The sequence below is a fragment of the Onychomys torridus genome, chromosome 14 (genome assembly GCF_903995425.1).
Source record: "Onychomys torridus chromosome 14, mOncTor1.1, whole genome shotgun sequence".
NCBI lineage: Eukaryota > Metazoa > Chordata > Mammalia > Rodentia > Cricetidae > Onychomys > Onychomys torridus.
This window is the reverse complement of record NC_050456.1, coordinates 38,303,862-38,320,815: the sequence shown is the minus strand read 5'-3', so window position 1 is coordinate 38,320,815 and position 16,954 is coordinate 38,303,862. Positions and strand designations below refer to the sequence as shown.

The 16,954-nt window shown below is 44.7% G+C and overlaps 1 protein-coding gene across 6 annotated transcripts in view; it reads left to right on the top strand.

The window, feature by feature from the left end:
• The first annotated feature begins 7,983 nt into the window (after positions 1–7,983).
• The window catches only part of Cdkl1 (cyclin dependent kinase like 1), a 48,725-nt gene continuing 39,754 nt past the window's right edge, over positions 7,984–16,954 (top strand). For 3 of the 6 annotated variants that reach the window (XM_036206004.1, XM_036205999.1, XM_036206003.1), the window contains exon 1: positions 8,812–9,312. In XM_036206004.1, coding sequence (XP_036061897.1) covers positions 9,145–9,312 — 168 coding nt within the window. In that variant the 5' untranslated portion in view covers positions 8,812–9,144. The other 3 variants (XM_036206000.1, XM_036206001.1, XM_036206002.1) reach the window with 3 other exon arrangements.

Sequence of the window (16,954 nt, the reverse complement as noted above, 5' to 3'; positions counted from 1 at the left end):
GTTTAAAGTGTTGCCCCCTGCCCCTGATAAAACAGAGGCTGCAGAGGACAGAAAATAAGGACAAGGAAATGTCACACAGCTAGTTTATCTTGAGAAGCTGTATAGACTGTTACTTAGGTTAATAAGAAAAACAATTGAGTCCCTAAAGCTGTTAGCTCAAATTCTTTTCACCTTCATGTTGAGAGATGTGATCATGGGTTTCAGTGTGCATCATAGCTGAAACAAAGCTTTAAAAAAAATGACTTAAAGTTAGGTTAAGATGTTTTTGTCAATAGCTTTGAAGTGAAAAACCCGAGGAAACAATCTAAAGTTTTAGAAAGGCACGTAGTTGAGAGAGGGACTCATTGAAGTCAGGGAACAAGAACAAAGTAGCTCAGTTATTATTAGCTGACTTGTCTTTCTTGCTAGGATGGGTTGGTGATCAAAGATGATGATTAATTCCTTGTGCCCATTTCTGCCCTCAGCTTGTCGATGAATGGGTGTGCACCCTGAGGATTTAAGATAGAGAAATGATTGTTTTTCATATATAAAAGTTTAGGTTTATGATTCTTTTAAGATTCCTTATAAGATTACCTTTTGAGATAAGTAAAAAAAATAGTTGGTCCTTTCTTTGTATCCACAAAATGCAGCCTGCCAGCAAAAGACCTGGCTGAGAAAAAAATACTTTGTTTGCTGACACTATTACTCTATAACAAGTTGCTTGGGTATATATAAATGTATGTGAGTTCTTGGGACAACTTGTTTTTCATCTATAGTGCGTGGGATGTTCAATTATGTAAGGGAAATGGGAAACGTGTTTTACCTGTATTCATTATAATCAATCACTAAAAAATAGAATGTAACCACGTTGTAATTTTTATGTTGCCTGTAAGATTTTGTTGGGATATATAAGCTATAAAGGAAAAATAAAGACATGAGAGAATGGAGAAAGACCCTGAGAGAGAGAGAGAGAGAGAGAGAGAGAGAGAGAGAGAGAGTTCCCTTTTGCCAGCCCCAGAGAATGAAGTTTTACTCCCTCAGATAAAAAAAGTCAAGTTGAGTGATTAGTCCACCATCTCTGTGGCTCCCCTTCAATCCCTGAGCTACTCAAGGCTGGTCCTCACAGTAAAGGATCCTAGAACATTGGTTCTGAACCCTCCTAATGCAGCAACCTTTTAATACAGCTCCTTGTGTTGTGGTGACCCTCCAACCATAATATTATTTCATAACTACTACTTCATAACTGTGCTTTTGCTACTGTTATGAATCATAATATAAATATTTTTGGAGACAGAGGTTTGCTGAAGGGGTCACAATCCACAGGTTGAGAACTTCTGTCCTAAAGAACTGTTTTGAAAGGACTAGCTTCTGTATTTCATGAAAAGAACTAAGGTCATGTTTATCAGGAGATGAAACATCTTACTTGATCGTTGGCTGAGCCCATATGTGAAGCCAGAAATGCTCGGCTCTTTTAAACTTATGTTGTTTTCTCAATACTTAAACTGATTCACTAGCCTTGGTGATACCAATGAACAATAAAAGCATTCTTCCCTGCATGGATCTGTGGTGTTTTTGCTGGGACTAGTGAGGAAGACTGCATGTGGCTTCTCTTCAAGTTGCTGCACATTGAGATTGGACCATCAGGTCTGCTCCAGTGTCCAAAGCTCCGAAGGTCAAAAGCAGAGGATGCTTCCCAACCTGTTCTTTGGTGTTCTGACTCCATTTGGAAACAGGTAGAGCTGATTGTGAAACCTGTCTCAACCCCAGATGGCAGAGTGACCCTCTACACACTGGTGAGCATCTCAGGGCCTCGGCCAAGGCTATAGAACAGATAATGACTGTTATCTCTTTAGTAACTACTAAAGCTGATGCATGCCTGTGGGGTTGCTGTGAAGATTAGAGAAAGCATGGACACTGAGTCTGAAATGTAAGTGTTCCCATGGTGATGACTAAGGATTATTTTTATGTGCCCTGAAAACAATTTCCTTTCCAAATTCACTTAAAGTGGGGAAAATCAATGCAAGCAATTTCCTCCAGCAGCTAAATACTGTCATCTTCCAATGTCTGTGACTCACCTCCCTCTTCCTTATAAGAAACTGAACTGGGGGAGAAACTGCTAGTGTTGTTAGTCCTAGGAGCAGCACACAGACAAAACACCCACATCCTGTCCAACTCAATGGTGGTGAGTTCTCCTGAACATTGGGCCTGCTACACATGGATGACAAGGAAGGGCAGCGGTGGGGCTCATCTCCCAGGAAGGAAGGGCAGCGGTGGGGCTCATCTCCCAGGAAGGAGGGTTGTACTACACTGCACATGGTAAGAACACTGAGGCTAACTGAAAAACCACAGTATCTACTCTTATGCCTTTGGTAGTATTGACAAACAGGAAGGAAGGAACTGCCAGCATTCTAACATTGACTATGCGGCCTGTGAGTTTTGTCTCTTGACTTACTCATCCTCTCTGACTCTTATTTCTCCTCTGAATCCTCAGGACAATATTGTCTATGACATGCTTACATAAGGCTACGGTAAGGATCATATGCAAAAACATGCTTAGCACAGTGCCTGTCTTGAAGTCAGTATTCATCAGCTGTTGCACATGGCTGATGCTGTTGTCCAGGCTGCAGCAATCACCAGGCCTGGGATCCAACACCAGTAAGAAGGTAGCAGTCCTAGAGTTCCCAACTTCATGCTCTTTCTGTTAACATGTGATGCTCCACTGTGTATTATTCCCTTAAATTACTGAAATTCCCCATTCTGTGTATGTTCTCCCAGGGCCAGTGCGGCAAAGAAAAGACCAGTGTAAGCAGCACACTGTATGGTTTCGGTGTTCTCAGCACTTACTTGAAGAAACCCCACATCCCAGGCTATCTCTCAGCTTCCCGAGACCTACATCCAGGAGTGACACTTTGCTATCAAAACCAGTTCTGCACTTGCCAGGTGAAAGACCCTTTGCTTTGATGGTCTATTCCCAGTGTCTTCTTCTGGAGTGACAAGAACTGTGTGTCTCCTTTCAAAATTGTTCTGTGATATTTTGCTCCAGTTTCTCTCCAAACAAAACAACTCACAGCTGGGAGTCACGCTAGCTTTCTGGTTCACTGCCTGCTCAGGCCTAAGCAGCTAGAGTACTGGCACATACTCTTAACTACCACTGGGCCTGGCCCTGTTCCACGATCCTTGGGCACTGAACCTTGTGGAGCCCATAAAGTTAATTTTTCCAAACAAACTTTATTTAACCTGATATGAACTTTGGACAAGGTGGCTCTGGAAAAATTCACATTGACATCCTTACTTCATTTCAAAGTATTTTCTTAATTGTCAAAAAGAAACATTTACCAACACAAACCATATTATGGGCCATAAAACCAACCCTAACATATTTCAAATAATTTAAATTATACGCATCTAGTTCTCTGAAAACAATGGAATTAAACTGGAAATCAATCACAGAAAGATATGTGGAAAATTCTTAAATTATTAGAAATTAAGCAACATATGTAAAAATAATCCTTAGGTCAAATATGAACTCACAATGGAAATTAGAAAATATTTTGAATGAAAATAAAAATACAATACATTAAGATTTCTATGATGCCTTCATAATGGTTTGGGGATGGTAGCATTAAAATCATATTTAAATGGGAGAAATATCTAAAATTACTTATCTAAGCTTCCATCTTTAAAAAAAACAGCTAAAATCAAAGCAAAACAGAACAGAAAAATTAAAGAGATAAAATCAATAATTAAAATACAAAAAAATAAGGAAATCAACAAAGTGGGGGGGTGGAACTAGTTCTTTTAACAGACCAATAAAATCACTAAATCCAACTGATCAGAGAAAACATTTACCAGTATCAGGAATGAAACAAAGTCTGGTATGATGGCACAAGCTTGAAAAATCTTAGCACTCAGAAAGCTGAGGCAGGGGGATCACAAAGTTCAAGGTGAGTCTGGGTGCCAGAGTGAGACCCAGACCCCAAGGAACAAAAGCTAGAAAGAAGACATCACTACAGATGTGACAGACAAAAGTGTAATGTGACGACGTTGACCACCCAGTGAGTTCATCCATATGGGTGACGGACAAATCCACTGAGCAAAAGAAACAGACAGAGCTCTCTCAAGAATACATAGATACAACTTTTTCAACAAGGAAAGCCCCAGGCCTATGTGGAGTTACTGCCAAATTTTACCACACACTTAAGGAATTCATAGTATTGATCAATGTATCTCTTGAATATACAAGAACAGGAAACGTTTTCCAAATCATTTGTGAATCAGCTTCACAAGACAAAGAAAACCACAGATCAGTGTGTCTCAAAACAAGAATGTTTACCAATGGGACTAGAGAGTTGGCTCGCAGTTAAAAGCATTTGTTGCTCTTGCAGAGAACCCAGCACCCACCTGATGCTCACAAACATCCATATCTCCGGCTCTAGGGAACTCAACGCCCTCTTCTGACTTCCAATGAGGACCAAGCAAGCATGTGGTGCATATACATACATACAGGTGAAACACTAACACGTAAAATAAAAATGAATAAATCTTTAAAATATATATCTTAACCAAAATTAGATATCCCTGCTCTAACCCAGGAATATATCAGAATGACAGAGTATAAGTGAGATGGGTTTACCCTAGGAGTGAAAGGTTGGTTCAACGTTCTCCAAATCAATATAATGCATTGAGTCAGTGGTTAAAGTATTTGCCATGAAGCATGGGGATTCGAGTCTGGATCCCCAAAATGACATAAATGCTAGGTAATCTTGGCAGCCTCCTTGTAATTCCAGCCTTGGAAGGCGGATCCAGGGTTCCACAGAGCAAGCTGGCTAGTGAAACTGGCCAGATGGGTGAGTTCCTGATGTAATTGAGAGATCCTGCTTCAAAGAATAAGGTCAAAGAACCACGGAAGATGATTCCTGACTTCCACATGCATTCACACACACACACACACACACACACACACACACACACACACACACACACACGCATGTGCCTACATACCACACACACATGAACATGGAAAAAGACATAGGTGGAGAAGAGAATTTGCTAAATTCAGCACTCATTCATGATTTGAAAACAAAAATTATCTAAGGAAAGAGGAACTAAAGAGAACTTCTCAACATTATAAAAGGTTAGTTCTATTTATGCTCAACAAACCATCCAGAACACAACAAGTAACAAACATCTCTTATTTTAGGTCTGAGTATCCAGGTGTGGCTCAGGTAGATCCTCGGGTCCTCTGGCTCGAGGTTTCACAGGTGGAACTGAGGTCATCAGTGGTGGTATGGAGATACCTTCCAGCTCACTCTGAGGGTTGCTAATAGGATTTACTTTTAAGAATTCTTGTCATGGGGACCTGAGTTCTTCTCTACCTCTTGGCCTGCCAACCTCTTTCCATAGAATACTCACAGAGCGTCACCCAGGGCTTTCTTCAGGGCTGGTGAGTGAGGGCCCCCAAGGTAGAAGTCATGATCTCCTAAGTGGCATTCCATCACTTTATCACATTTGGGTCCTTAAAAATAAGTCACTAGATAGACATATGCATGGTTTCTCAAATGGTGGGTTGTGTAACTGATTGGGGGGTGTCAAGAAAAAAAATCAGAAATAATGAAAGATTTCTGAATGCACATGACCACCAAAGGTTAATTGGAAATCAAACAAGTAGCAAATCCTAGGTGTTTCTGGGACGCTCAGCTGTGATGGCTCATGTGATTCACAGCCTTTGCTCTGCACACACGCAGTGTGCACACACGCAGTGTGCACACACGCAGTGTGCACACACGCAGTGTGCACACACGCAGTGTGCACACACGCAGTGTGCACACACGCAGTGTGCACACACGCAGTGTGCACACACGCAGTGTGCACACACGCAGTGTGCACACACGCAGTGTGCACACACGCAGTGTGCACACACGCAGTGTGCACACACGCAGTGTGCACACACGCTTTGCATTATGAGCACCTTCATTCTGCTTGGCGTGAACCAGCACCACCGGAAACACCGCAGTTTTAAGAGCCTTGCATGCTATAAGCACAGCATCTTTTCTGTGACTATCTGACAGTTTAATTATGGGAAAACAAACTAATGCTAATACTTCGCGGTAGTTCTTCGGCCTTTCAGTATCTAATTGATATCTCACTAACTTGCATTGTTAAAACATTGGGGTTTGTTGTGGGGTTTTTTTTGTTTTTTGTTTTTTGTTTTAATAAATGTTTGAAATACTGGCCTGTGTTTCTTTTCTTTTCCTTTTCTTTTTTTTTAAATGCCATTAAAGGAAGTTTGGCTTGGGACATTTTGAAATGGCCCCTAAAATACTTCTGCTGTTCTATACCACATAGTTACACAGAACAATGTCTCAGTGTTGAGTCTGATAAAAATCCAGGTATTGATCAATTCTGAAGAAATGTTGAAGATATTCTTGAAGCAGTAAATGTTCCTTATGTGAAAATGAACAAGCATGTCCATTTTGTCTTTAAAAATTATAAAATTATATAGACACCAAGAATTGGTGTGTGTGTGTGTGTGTGTGTGTGTGTGGTGTGTGTGTGTGTGTGTGTGTGTGTGGTGTGTGTGTGTGTGTGTGTGTGTGGTGTGTGTGTGTGTGTGGTGTGGTGTGTGTGTGTAGTGTGTGTGTGGTGTATGTGTGTGTATGTGGTGTGTGGTGTGTGTGTGTGTGTATGTAGGGTGGGGTTTTTTGAGACAGGATCTCACGTAGACTGGGCTGGCTTGAGCTGCCTATGTTGTCTAGGAAGATGACTTTAAACTCCTGATGCTCCTGCCTCTAGCTCCCAAGTGTTGGGTTTACAAGAACATGCCACCATACCTGATTCCCAAAGAACTGTTTTAAATTTCTCCATGATTTAATTTCAGAAAACGTTTGTAAGTTTCCTTTATACACCTATATACCTGAGGCCAGGTAAAAAATTTCTCATGTAAAAAGGGGGCAGAGTGGGTAAAACTTAAGAAAACCTGCTCCTGGGGAAGAGAATCCATAAGGGCATACCTGCCAGGAGGCAGGGTCATTAAAGGTCCTCTTAGAGTTGCCTACAGCAAGCTATAATAATAATAATAATAATAATAATAATAATAATAATAACAACAATAACAATAACAATAATAATAGATACTCAGCATTGTGCTTACTGTTCTAAGACTGATTGAAGCAACAATACAAGGCATGTGGTCTTGTCACTCTTAATATCACACTGATAAACCTACCCAGGAAAAAGAGAAACAAAATCAAACTGGTTAAGAAAAACTAAAATTGTCCCTATTTCGTGGTCTATACAAAAATCCCAAAGAACTTATGTAAGTTTCCCAAAGCCCTGATGTGAGAACACACACATCCAGTGGGCAAATAAGAGTCAAATTCATGTTAAAACCATTGGAAGTCATTAACCGCCTATTTCAGCAGCTAAAGCCATAGGCGCGGCACGGACGCCGAGTACTGGGAACACCGCTAACGGGAAGGTAAAATGGAACAGCCAGAAACGAAGCATTTTGGCGGTTACCTACAAGAGATGAACTTGATGTGCAACCCAGCAGTCCTCTCCTAAGTATTTCCCCCAAGAAAAACGAAAATATACGTTCATAGAAAGGGCTATGGGTTGTATCTATAGTGGCTTCATGGATAATCTCTCCAAACTGGAAACAATTCAAATATTCTTCAACCAGGCGTGATAAACAAACACCTGCACAGTCCTACAACAGAACGCTACCCGACAATAAAAAGGAAGACTCTGATGATACATGCAGGATGTGTGTGAATCTCAGATGATTTCTGTGAAATGAGAGGCTTATTCCCCAAAGCCATGCAGCATATACCCCCATTTATACGGTATTCTGGGAAATTCAAGAAACGGGGATTCACATTTGCACACGATTTCTGAGAGGGTCCCAGACCACCGCTAGTCCATCTCCGGACCTCATTATACCGCATACCCTATGCCAGGCGGCCGCCACGCCCTGTGTGCCCAGCCCCAGCTTCTTCCTGAGCTCTGTGCAGATTTGCATCATTCCTTGCCCGGGGCTGGCCCGGGTTTTGCAGACATTTTCTCTGCTGGAGTCCTGTCGCCAGCGCACACGCACCTCGTCGCCTAACCTAAGGAGTGAGAGGGCTGACAAAGTGTGGAGACTGTCTGTCCAGTGGCCCTCTACCTTATTGCAAGATTTCTTAACATCCATCGACTGCCGCTGTCGCCGCGCTCTAACAGGTTCAATAAGGAGGTGGCTAGGGAAATCAAGGCAGGTTCTGCAAGGCCCCACTGCATGGGAGGGAAGGCCAACCTGCCATCCTCGATTGCCTCTCTCTCTCATTCATTTTCTGAAGCTGCCGCAGGACCCCACCCCCACCCCACCCCTCCACGGGTTCCCAGGGGAGGAGGGGACACCAAGGAGTGACTGATGTAAGGTATGGACCTGGCCACCGTTGCAGGAGCAGGCTGCTGGGAGGGCCCAGGTGCAGGAATCCTCTCCGCAGACGCCCGCACGCTGCGCCTTCCACGATCTAAACCCTGCGGACCTGCAGCGCGGGATCTGGGACCCTGCCAGGTGGCTGCGGGGACAGCAGGGCGGACGGCGGCCCCGCCCGGCCGGCGCGGTTCCCATGGGGATCGCGGTGGCGACCCAGCCGGGCTGCAGGCGGCTGGGCACGGGCTGGGCCGAGAGGCTCCGGGAGTCGGGGAGGGAGGTCCCTGCGGTCCCCGTCGCCCCGGGTTGCTCGCCCGGTGTCTTCTTCCGGAGGGAAATGAGACCCGAAATTAGAACCGGGGAAGCCCTTCGCCTTCACGGTGCTCCAGCCAGCTCAAGTGTCTTAGATCGTATGAACCATAACGTTAAAAAGATAGATTATCTTACAGCTCGGCTCGTTTTAGGATGGTGGCTAGCTACATCTTTAGCTCGAGGGGATGAAACAGGCTATTGAAATTGGGTCACTCGGCAGCCACCTGTAGGCTGGGAGCGATGTGATGTCATTGCTAGGGGTGGAGTCCACACCTGGCCGGTCCTAATTCTTTAACTAGTGCGCTTCTTTTCTCCAGATCCTGGACCACAGCTCCTATGTGATGGGGCTCCAGTGCGGCCCGCCGTCCACGTATTTCATAAACAACGTTTAAAAACTACATGAGAGTCCACTCTCAAGAAGACTTTACCCCTCCGTGATGGAGAAATATGAAAAAATTGGGAAGATTGGCGAAGGCTCCTACGGGGTGGTGTTCAAGTGCAGAAACAGAGACACGGGGCAGATCGTGGCCATCAAGAGGTTTCTGGAAACTGAAGATGACCCTGTCATAAAGAAAATCGCCCTTCGAGAAATCCGCATGCTCAAGGTACTTAATTCGCTTTTTCTGGGTTAGATGACGCCGCCGCGGGGGTGAGGTTATGCCCCCTACCCTCACAGCCTTGTGCCCTCAGTGGCACAAACCCGAGTCTGCGCGCAGGGAACCGATTATGTAAGAATGTAAGCAAGGTGAAAAGGAGAGGTGTGGCAGCCCTCTCTTGCAGAGAAACTGAGGTATTTCACTTCTCCCCCGTTACTTGTCATCTGTCATCATGTCATCTGCAGTCTTTTCGAGAGTCCCTGATGTGCAGAATTTAAAGCAACTCAACTTGGCTGGAGTTCTTGAGTTTTAAGCTCCTAGACTGTTTTCGATTAATATTTAAATCCATTTTTTTTTCTGTTTTCTTGGGCTGCGGGGTGGTGTGTATGTTTGCATCTGTATGAGTTCCGCATGTGTGTGGGAACATGTGCTATGTACGTACCTCCGTGTTTTCCTAGCACACTCCATGGCACCTGCTAGGCTCCCAATAAATGTTCTTATTGAATTTTTTAGGGTTTATAAAATAAACTCGTAAGGAAAAGTAGGTGTTACAGGTCAGTCCTAACTGAGTAAAAAAGAATCAGTTTCCCCAAGTTGACCTCTGACCCCACATTGCTCCATAGCATCTGTGTGTTCCATCTACCAAAATGAATAGAAATGTAATGTAGGGAAAAAAAAGTGAGGCATGTGATGAGTACGGCAGAGGCTGTGTTCCCAGCTGAAAGCCCATGTGTTCAGGAGGTGGAACTGTACACCAGAGGTGATTTCAAAGCCGGAAGCCACCACCCTCTAAACTCAATGTTTCTTCTCTAGTCTAAGTAAGGTGGTGGGAGGTTACTGGTTTTCTCTCCCTTTAATCTGGCTCTTCAAAATTATATGATATTCCGAATATCTAGTATGCACTTGGTGCATATTTGGTAGCTAAGTGAACTGAGGGTTTGTTAAGTGAACTCATATTTCTTCACTGATCCAGTAAGTTCTTACTGAGCCTAACTGTGCCTACACAGACATTATGCACAGTTGTTTCAGAGGCTCAGCTCTTGGAAGGCAGGTGGGGTAAATTTGCCCCAACCTCCCTTCTGGACTACCGAGATCCTAATGGGCAGGGTCTGTGTCGTCGGTCTGTGTCATCGGTCTCCTGCCCCCATGGCTGGCAAGCACCCTTCTGGTGCTGTGGAATAAAGAAAGCATGTTGGAATTGGACTCTGAAGTACAAGGAGCACAAGGGATGAGATGAAGCAGCCGTGTTTCAGGTGGGCTGAGCTGGAACTTTGGTGTGGCTGTGGTTCTCTCTAGGATTCTAGCCAGGGTAGGAAATGCAGGGAGATGCTACATGGAAGACTGTAGCTAGCTGAGTTCCTACGAGGTTTACAGGATGTCCAGTGAGAAGCTGAGGCTTTTCGTGATCCCTGATGATGTGAAGAGAAAAACTCAGACTGAGATCTTAGAGCAAAGGGTGAAGGAGCCTCAGTGCCCCCAGCCCTGATGATGAGGACTGACCTCAGACTGCCCCATTGCAGAAGCAGAAGAACCGTAGCTTGAGGCAGGAAGTGGGGCTTTGGCTGTCATGTTAAGGTATCTATCCTTCTTCTGAATAGCCAAGATATTTACTTATTTATTTATTTTAGAGACAGGGTTTCTCTGTGTAGCCCTGGCTGTCCTGGAACTCTCTCTGTAGACCAGGCTGGCCTCTAACTCAGAGATCTACCTGCCTCTGCTTCCCAAGTGCTGGGATTAAAGGCATGCACCACCACTGCCCAGCCTGCCAAGACTATTTTTTTTTTTTATTAAAAGTTGTCAGTTGCAGACTTTTGGACTCACAGACCATTGAAATTTCAACACATACCTTTTTCTCTTTAGCAACTGAGGTAGAGTTATCAGGATTTCTCAGAGCCCTGTTAACATTTGGATCACAGTCTTGCACCACCACACCATGCTGTGTTTTCTCTTTCCATTCTTTGAAGCAGGGGCTTATGCTGTAGACCAGGCTAGCCCTTGAACTCGGTGCTAGGGATTGAACCCAGGGTCTCTCATAAACCTGGAAAGTGCTATACCCGTGCTGCACCCTCAGCCCAGTCAGGACTGAAAAACAACAACAGCAACCAACCTAACTACTATCTTAACCAACTCTTCTTTAAAAAAAAAAATCAGACACTTTAATATTAAATTGAAAACTAGAAAAGGTGATCTTTGTGGGAAACGCGACCTTCCTGAGAGAGAGAACAATTGGCAATAACATCTAACTTCACCTTCTCTGCTGTCCGGGCGCGCGCGCGTGTGTGTGTGTGTGTGTGTGTGTGTGTGTGTGTGTGTGTGTGTGTGTGTGTGTGTTGCAGGCCCCTTTTCTTAGCTTCACTACCCATCGATGAAACGGTGACATCATTTGTCCTGTGCACTGTAAATCTCATAACCGTTAATACTGTATCTGGGCACAAAAAGAAACCACCAGATCAAGTGCTGTCCTGCACAGAGGCTCTAAAGCTGGTAAAAACAAAATAAGGTTTATGTGGTTCCAGTTGCCTGGATGGGAGTCTGCATTGTAACAGAATTGGAATCTTTTCCAGGCTTTGCTTCACAGTATAAAGTAAGGCCCAGTAACAGCGGCAAACTTCCTAACTATGGTTGTTTCTTTGTAAACAGATGAAACTCTGGGAGGTAATTGTCTAGCAACCAGCTGGGCAGTTTTAAAGGAAGTACCTCTTCCGGGTTTCCCTTTCAGGTGTCAAGTCCCATCAGGAAGCTTTAGCCAGGGCCTACAATATCAAGACCTCTAACTTGCTCAGTTTTCTTACTAGAGGTTTTTTTTTTGTTTGTTTGTTTGTTTCTCTAAAAACTGGAAACACTACAAATAACATTATTTCAAGCCAACTGCAGGGGGGAAAGTGTGACTCTTTTTTTTACAAAACAAATTTGGTTTTATAATAATATACCTCTACCTAAAGAAGATGTAACCCTGTGCTCACCAAGACACTCTGTGAAAGTCAACTCTTCAATATCTTAATTTTCAACTGGAATTTTCCTAGGTTATATAATTGAGCTTGTTAAAAAAAAAATAGTCAAAAGAAAAGAAGAAAAGGTGAATCTGTCTCCTTAGAGCAGTACCACTGTCTCCTAAAATTATAAAGAGCAAACAAGTGCTCTGTTGAAAACAGTCAGATCATCCTCTGGGGACAAGTTAATATCATTCTTGTGACGGGAATAGAATAAAATTGTGCTGTGGTACGTAAGCTCTGTGGACCTCTTTCCAATCTACATTCTATTACCTGGAGAAAAGAACGAACTGCACTCGGCTGGTATTTTTGGTAAGATGCTTGTGCACAAGACAATTGAGATCCATTTGGCAAGCGTTTACAGAACTCTGCCACATCCCAGGCACTGTTCTTGGCTGCCGCTCCCATGAACTTGTATCTTAGCAAGAGAGACCCATAATAATCACGTAAGAAAACATGGTAAGCAAACAAACAGGATCTGGGGAAAGGGCAGGGGTGTGGCATTCAAACTTTTTCTAGAACATGGTTTTAAACATGTTACTAAGACACATGTCTGTTAAAGACGCAGTGCATGGCAGGAAGGGCAGTCATGAGAATAGCCCGAAGTCAGAGAAGGAAAAGGTCTCTAGTAGTTGCAAATGCCTTTAGTCCCAGCACTTGGGAGGCAGAGGCAGGCAGATCTCTTTGAGTTCGAGGCCAGCCTGGTCTACAGAGTGAGTTCCAGGACAGCCAGGGTTACATAGAAAAAAAAACAAAAAACAAAAACAAAAACCTGTCTTGAAAATGAAAAAGAAGAAGGAAAAGAAAGAGGGAGGGAGGGAAGAAGAAAGAAAGAGAAAAAGAGAGAAAGCAAAAAAAGAAAACAGAAAAGAAAATCACTTGAAATCATAAAGCCAGGTATCAGACTGGGGAGATGGCTCAGTGGGTAAAAGTACTTGATACATAAGTGCTAGGATCTGAGTTTGAATTCCCAGCAACCACATAAAAAAAAAACAAAAAACAAAAAACAAAACAAAACAAAAAAAAACAAAGAACAAGTCCGATGCTTTGCCTGACCACCTATAATCCCATTAACCCCTACAGGGAGGTCAGAGGTGGAGAGAATTTCCCAAAGCTTGTGGGCCAGCTAGCCTGGTGTACACAGCAGGAAAACATACTGTCCTCTGACCTTCAAATGTGCCCTGTGGCACACACAAATGAACTCACATGCACTCGTGAATGTGTAGGGCATCATGGGCTAGAGCATCAGGGGCCCGTGGTGGGAAGTGCATGGGATACATGTAAGCATATAAATGTGCTTTAATCCATCCCATCCCCATTCCACCCCCAGGGACATCTACGTATCCAGCAAAGGGGACTGTATGGTTAAGGAAAACAAGAAACTGCCAACTCCTTCCTAGGTCCCTGGTCCCTGCTGCTGCCCTGTTCCCTGTGGATCTGTTGAAGGAGGAAGGGCTCTATTCCATCCAGCCCTGATAGAGAACGGATGGCCCTGGGGGTGACTGGGGGACCCACCTCCAGCAGGTGGCATAAGGGACAATAGAGTAGGCCACACCAACTTCAGTTGAACAGCCAGAAGCACAGGTGAGACCAGTGACAGCTCTCTCTCTCTCTCTCTCTCTCTCTCTCTCTCTCTCTCTCTCTCTCTCTCTCTCGCTCTCCCTCCCTCCCATTACAAGAAAAATGAGATAAAGAAGGAGAGGGCATTGCACATTGTCACTTGGCAGGAAGGAGCTGGTGGCCCAGCAGACTCGGCTGACCTAGGACTCAACAATTAACACCAGTGGCCGCCTCGGAAGGTAGCTGATGTGTCCTGTTTTGCATATGGGTTCGGGATGGTGAAAAATTGGCCAGAACCCTCCTAGACAGGAAGCTGGAATGTAGACCCAGCTCTGTCTGTCCCTAAGACCAAGCTCTGCGGCTTTCACTTACCAGACTTGCCCACCTGATTGTCCTCTCCTGCGGGCCTGCTCTGTGCGACCTGTGGTTCCCACGGAAGTCTGAGGACAGATTGGGAATGAGCAGAGTGGGAACCGGGGTCCTCACAGTCCTCACTCCTTACCTCCAGAGATTTTATTTTATTTTTTTAAGAGGGAAAAGTTACCATTTCCTACCAACAGAGATGAGAGTGTGGGAGGAATGTATACATCTGAAACTTCACTAGGGGCTGGAGATACGTTGCTTAGTGGCAGAGACCGGCATATCACGTCCAAGGTCATGGTGGATGTCCAGCACCACAAAACCCACTCTGCTATAAATGTTACAAAATTCATCACATATATTTGTTGTGGGGGCAGACACACTACACTAATGTGCACGCGCACTTGTGTGTGCAAGTGGAGGCCAAAGGTCAACCTCCATAATCATTCCTTAGGTGCTGTCCACCTCGGTTTTTTGTTGTTGTTGTTGTTGTTGTTGTTGTTTTGTTTGTGTGTGTGTGTGTGTGTGTGTGTGTGACAGGGTCTTTCTTTGGCCGGGAGCTTGCCAATTAGGCTAGGCTGGCTAGCCGGTCAGCCCCAGGGATCTGCATGTTTTGCCTTCCTGGGGCTGGAAGCATGTGCCACCATACCTGGCCTGTTTGTTTGTTTGTTTGTTTTGTTTTTGAGACAGGTTCTGTCTATGTAGCCTTGGCTAACCTCAGACTCCATATGTAGATTAGGCTAGCCTTGAACTCCTGAAGATGGGCCTATCTGTGCCTCCCCAGGGTTGAAATTAAAGGCATGCACCACCTCGCCCAGCCTTGCCTCGATTTTTTAGGTGGGTTCCAGGTATTGAACTCAGGTCCTCACCCTTGCACAGCAAGCGCTTTACCAACTGAGCTATCACCCAGTGCCTTCAGGATGCATTCTTCTAAAAGCAGTTTTATTACACTTATCTGTGCCTGTTTGTGTGGGTATATATGCACGTGACACAGTGCACATGTGGACGATAGAGGACAACCCTCAGTGACCGGTTCTCTCCTACCGTGAGCTCCTGAGGACTGAACCCGGATCACCAGGCTTTTGGGCAACTGTTGAGACATTTTGCTGGCCCTCCAGGATGCATCTTTTTGTTGTTGTTGTTGTTGTTGTTGTTTTTCGAGACAGGGTTTCTCTGTGTAGCTTTGCACCTTTCCTGGAACTCACTTGGTAGCCCAGGCTGGCCTCGAACTCACAGTGATCTGCCTGGCTCTGCCTCCCGAGTGCTGGGATTACAGGCGTGCACCACCACCACCCAGCCAGGATGCATCTTTAATAAGAACAATGTCACCCCCCCCCCAAAAAAAAAGATCTAAATCACTTCTTACAGGAAGATGACAGAATGTCTAATCTTTTTTTTATTGTAGAAAGCACAGATACACGTGCAATGTATATACAGCCCTGTGATATATCTGTAGCATTAAGGTTTCTTTTGTAAGCAATTAGGGAAAAGATGTGTAAAATGACACCTCAGGAAAACAAAACAGAAGAAGGTGCCTAGATGTGAGTGAGGCTGGCATACACCGCCCGCCCGGCAGAAACTATTCTCAGCTGACCACAGTCAGGAAGGTGCTGGGAGACGCTGCTGTTCTCCTGCCCCGCTCCCCTTCCAGTGGGGACCCAGCTGTGTGACTATGTGGCCCCAGAGCTGTGGCTAGGGACCTCCGTGTGGGATCCGTTCCGGGTTGTCAGGTGACCTTGGACAAGCTCTCAGGTCTCCTGGAACCCTGCCTACCCTTATCTCCTGATTTATGTCTCTGCCTGGTACTGCTTCACTGACTTTTTGCTGAGGGGAGCACACGGGGCCCTCAGCCAAACACGGAACTGTGGCCAGGCAGCCTCAAGATGGAGGAACAGAAGAGGGAAGGTCAAAAGCAGCCGTAGCCTGGGAGAGAAAAGCTAAGGGAGACAGTGGGGTTTGAACATGGGACTGTCTCCAAAGGGACATGCTCTGGGCTCCCCAGGAGGCTCACTGCTGTAAACCTCAGATCCGGAATACTGTGGGGAGTCACCAGCTTGCTGTCAGGCATCCTTGGGAGAAAGAGGACCCCCTAAGGCTCCTTGTTATTCAACAAAAGCAATAACTAAGCACATAATATGAGCTCTGTGTCAGGCCCATGCCACTATATACCACCACCACACCACATGAGTGCCCCCAGCACACAGGTTAGTCAATGCTTTCATCTTTTTAAAGGCACCAGCTTGCCCAATATTAGTTGGAGGAATATTCCACATGCAAGCAAAAACCTCAGTGGGGGGGCTGGAGAGATGGCTCAGAGGTTAAGAGCACTGCTTACTCTTCCAGAGGTCCTGAGTTCAATTCCCAGCACCCATATGGTGGCTCACAACCATTCTGTATATGTAATAAATAAATAAATCTTTAAAAAAAAAAAAAACTCAGTGGTAATCTTGTGGCATTTGATCCTTTCAAAAATAAAAAGCCAGGAAGAAATTTTTAATCCTGCTGTGGCTAAATGGAGCCCTTTCTAGGTTTCTTCTCTTCAACTTGTTCAATTTGCTTACAAAATTGGATTAATAATGCAATCCACTAGTAATGAAAATTAGTATCAGTCTCCTCCTTGTTTCAGCCATGTTCAGCATTGCTGTTAGGATTATAGGGGATTAGACTCACACACTCAAGTATTGGTAAGGATCACATTAATACCACAAATGTGCAAAGGTGAATGAATGGCAAGCAACGTG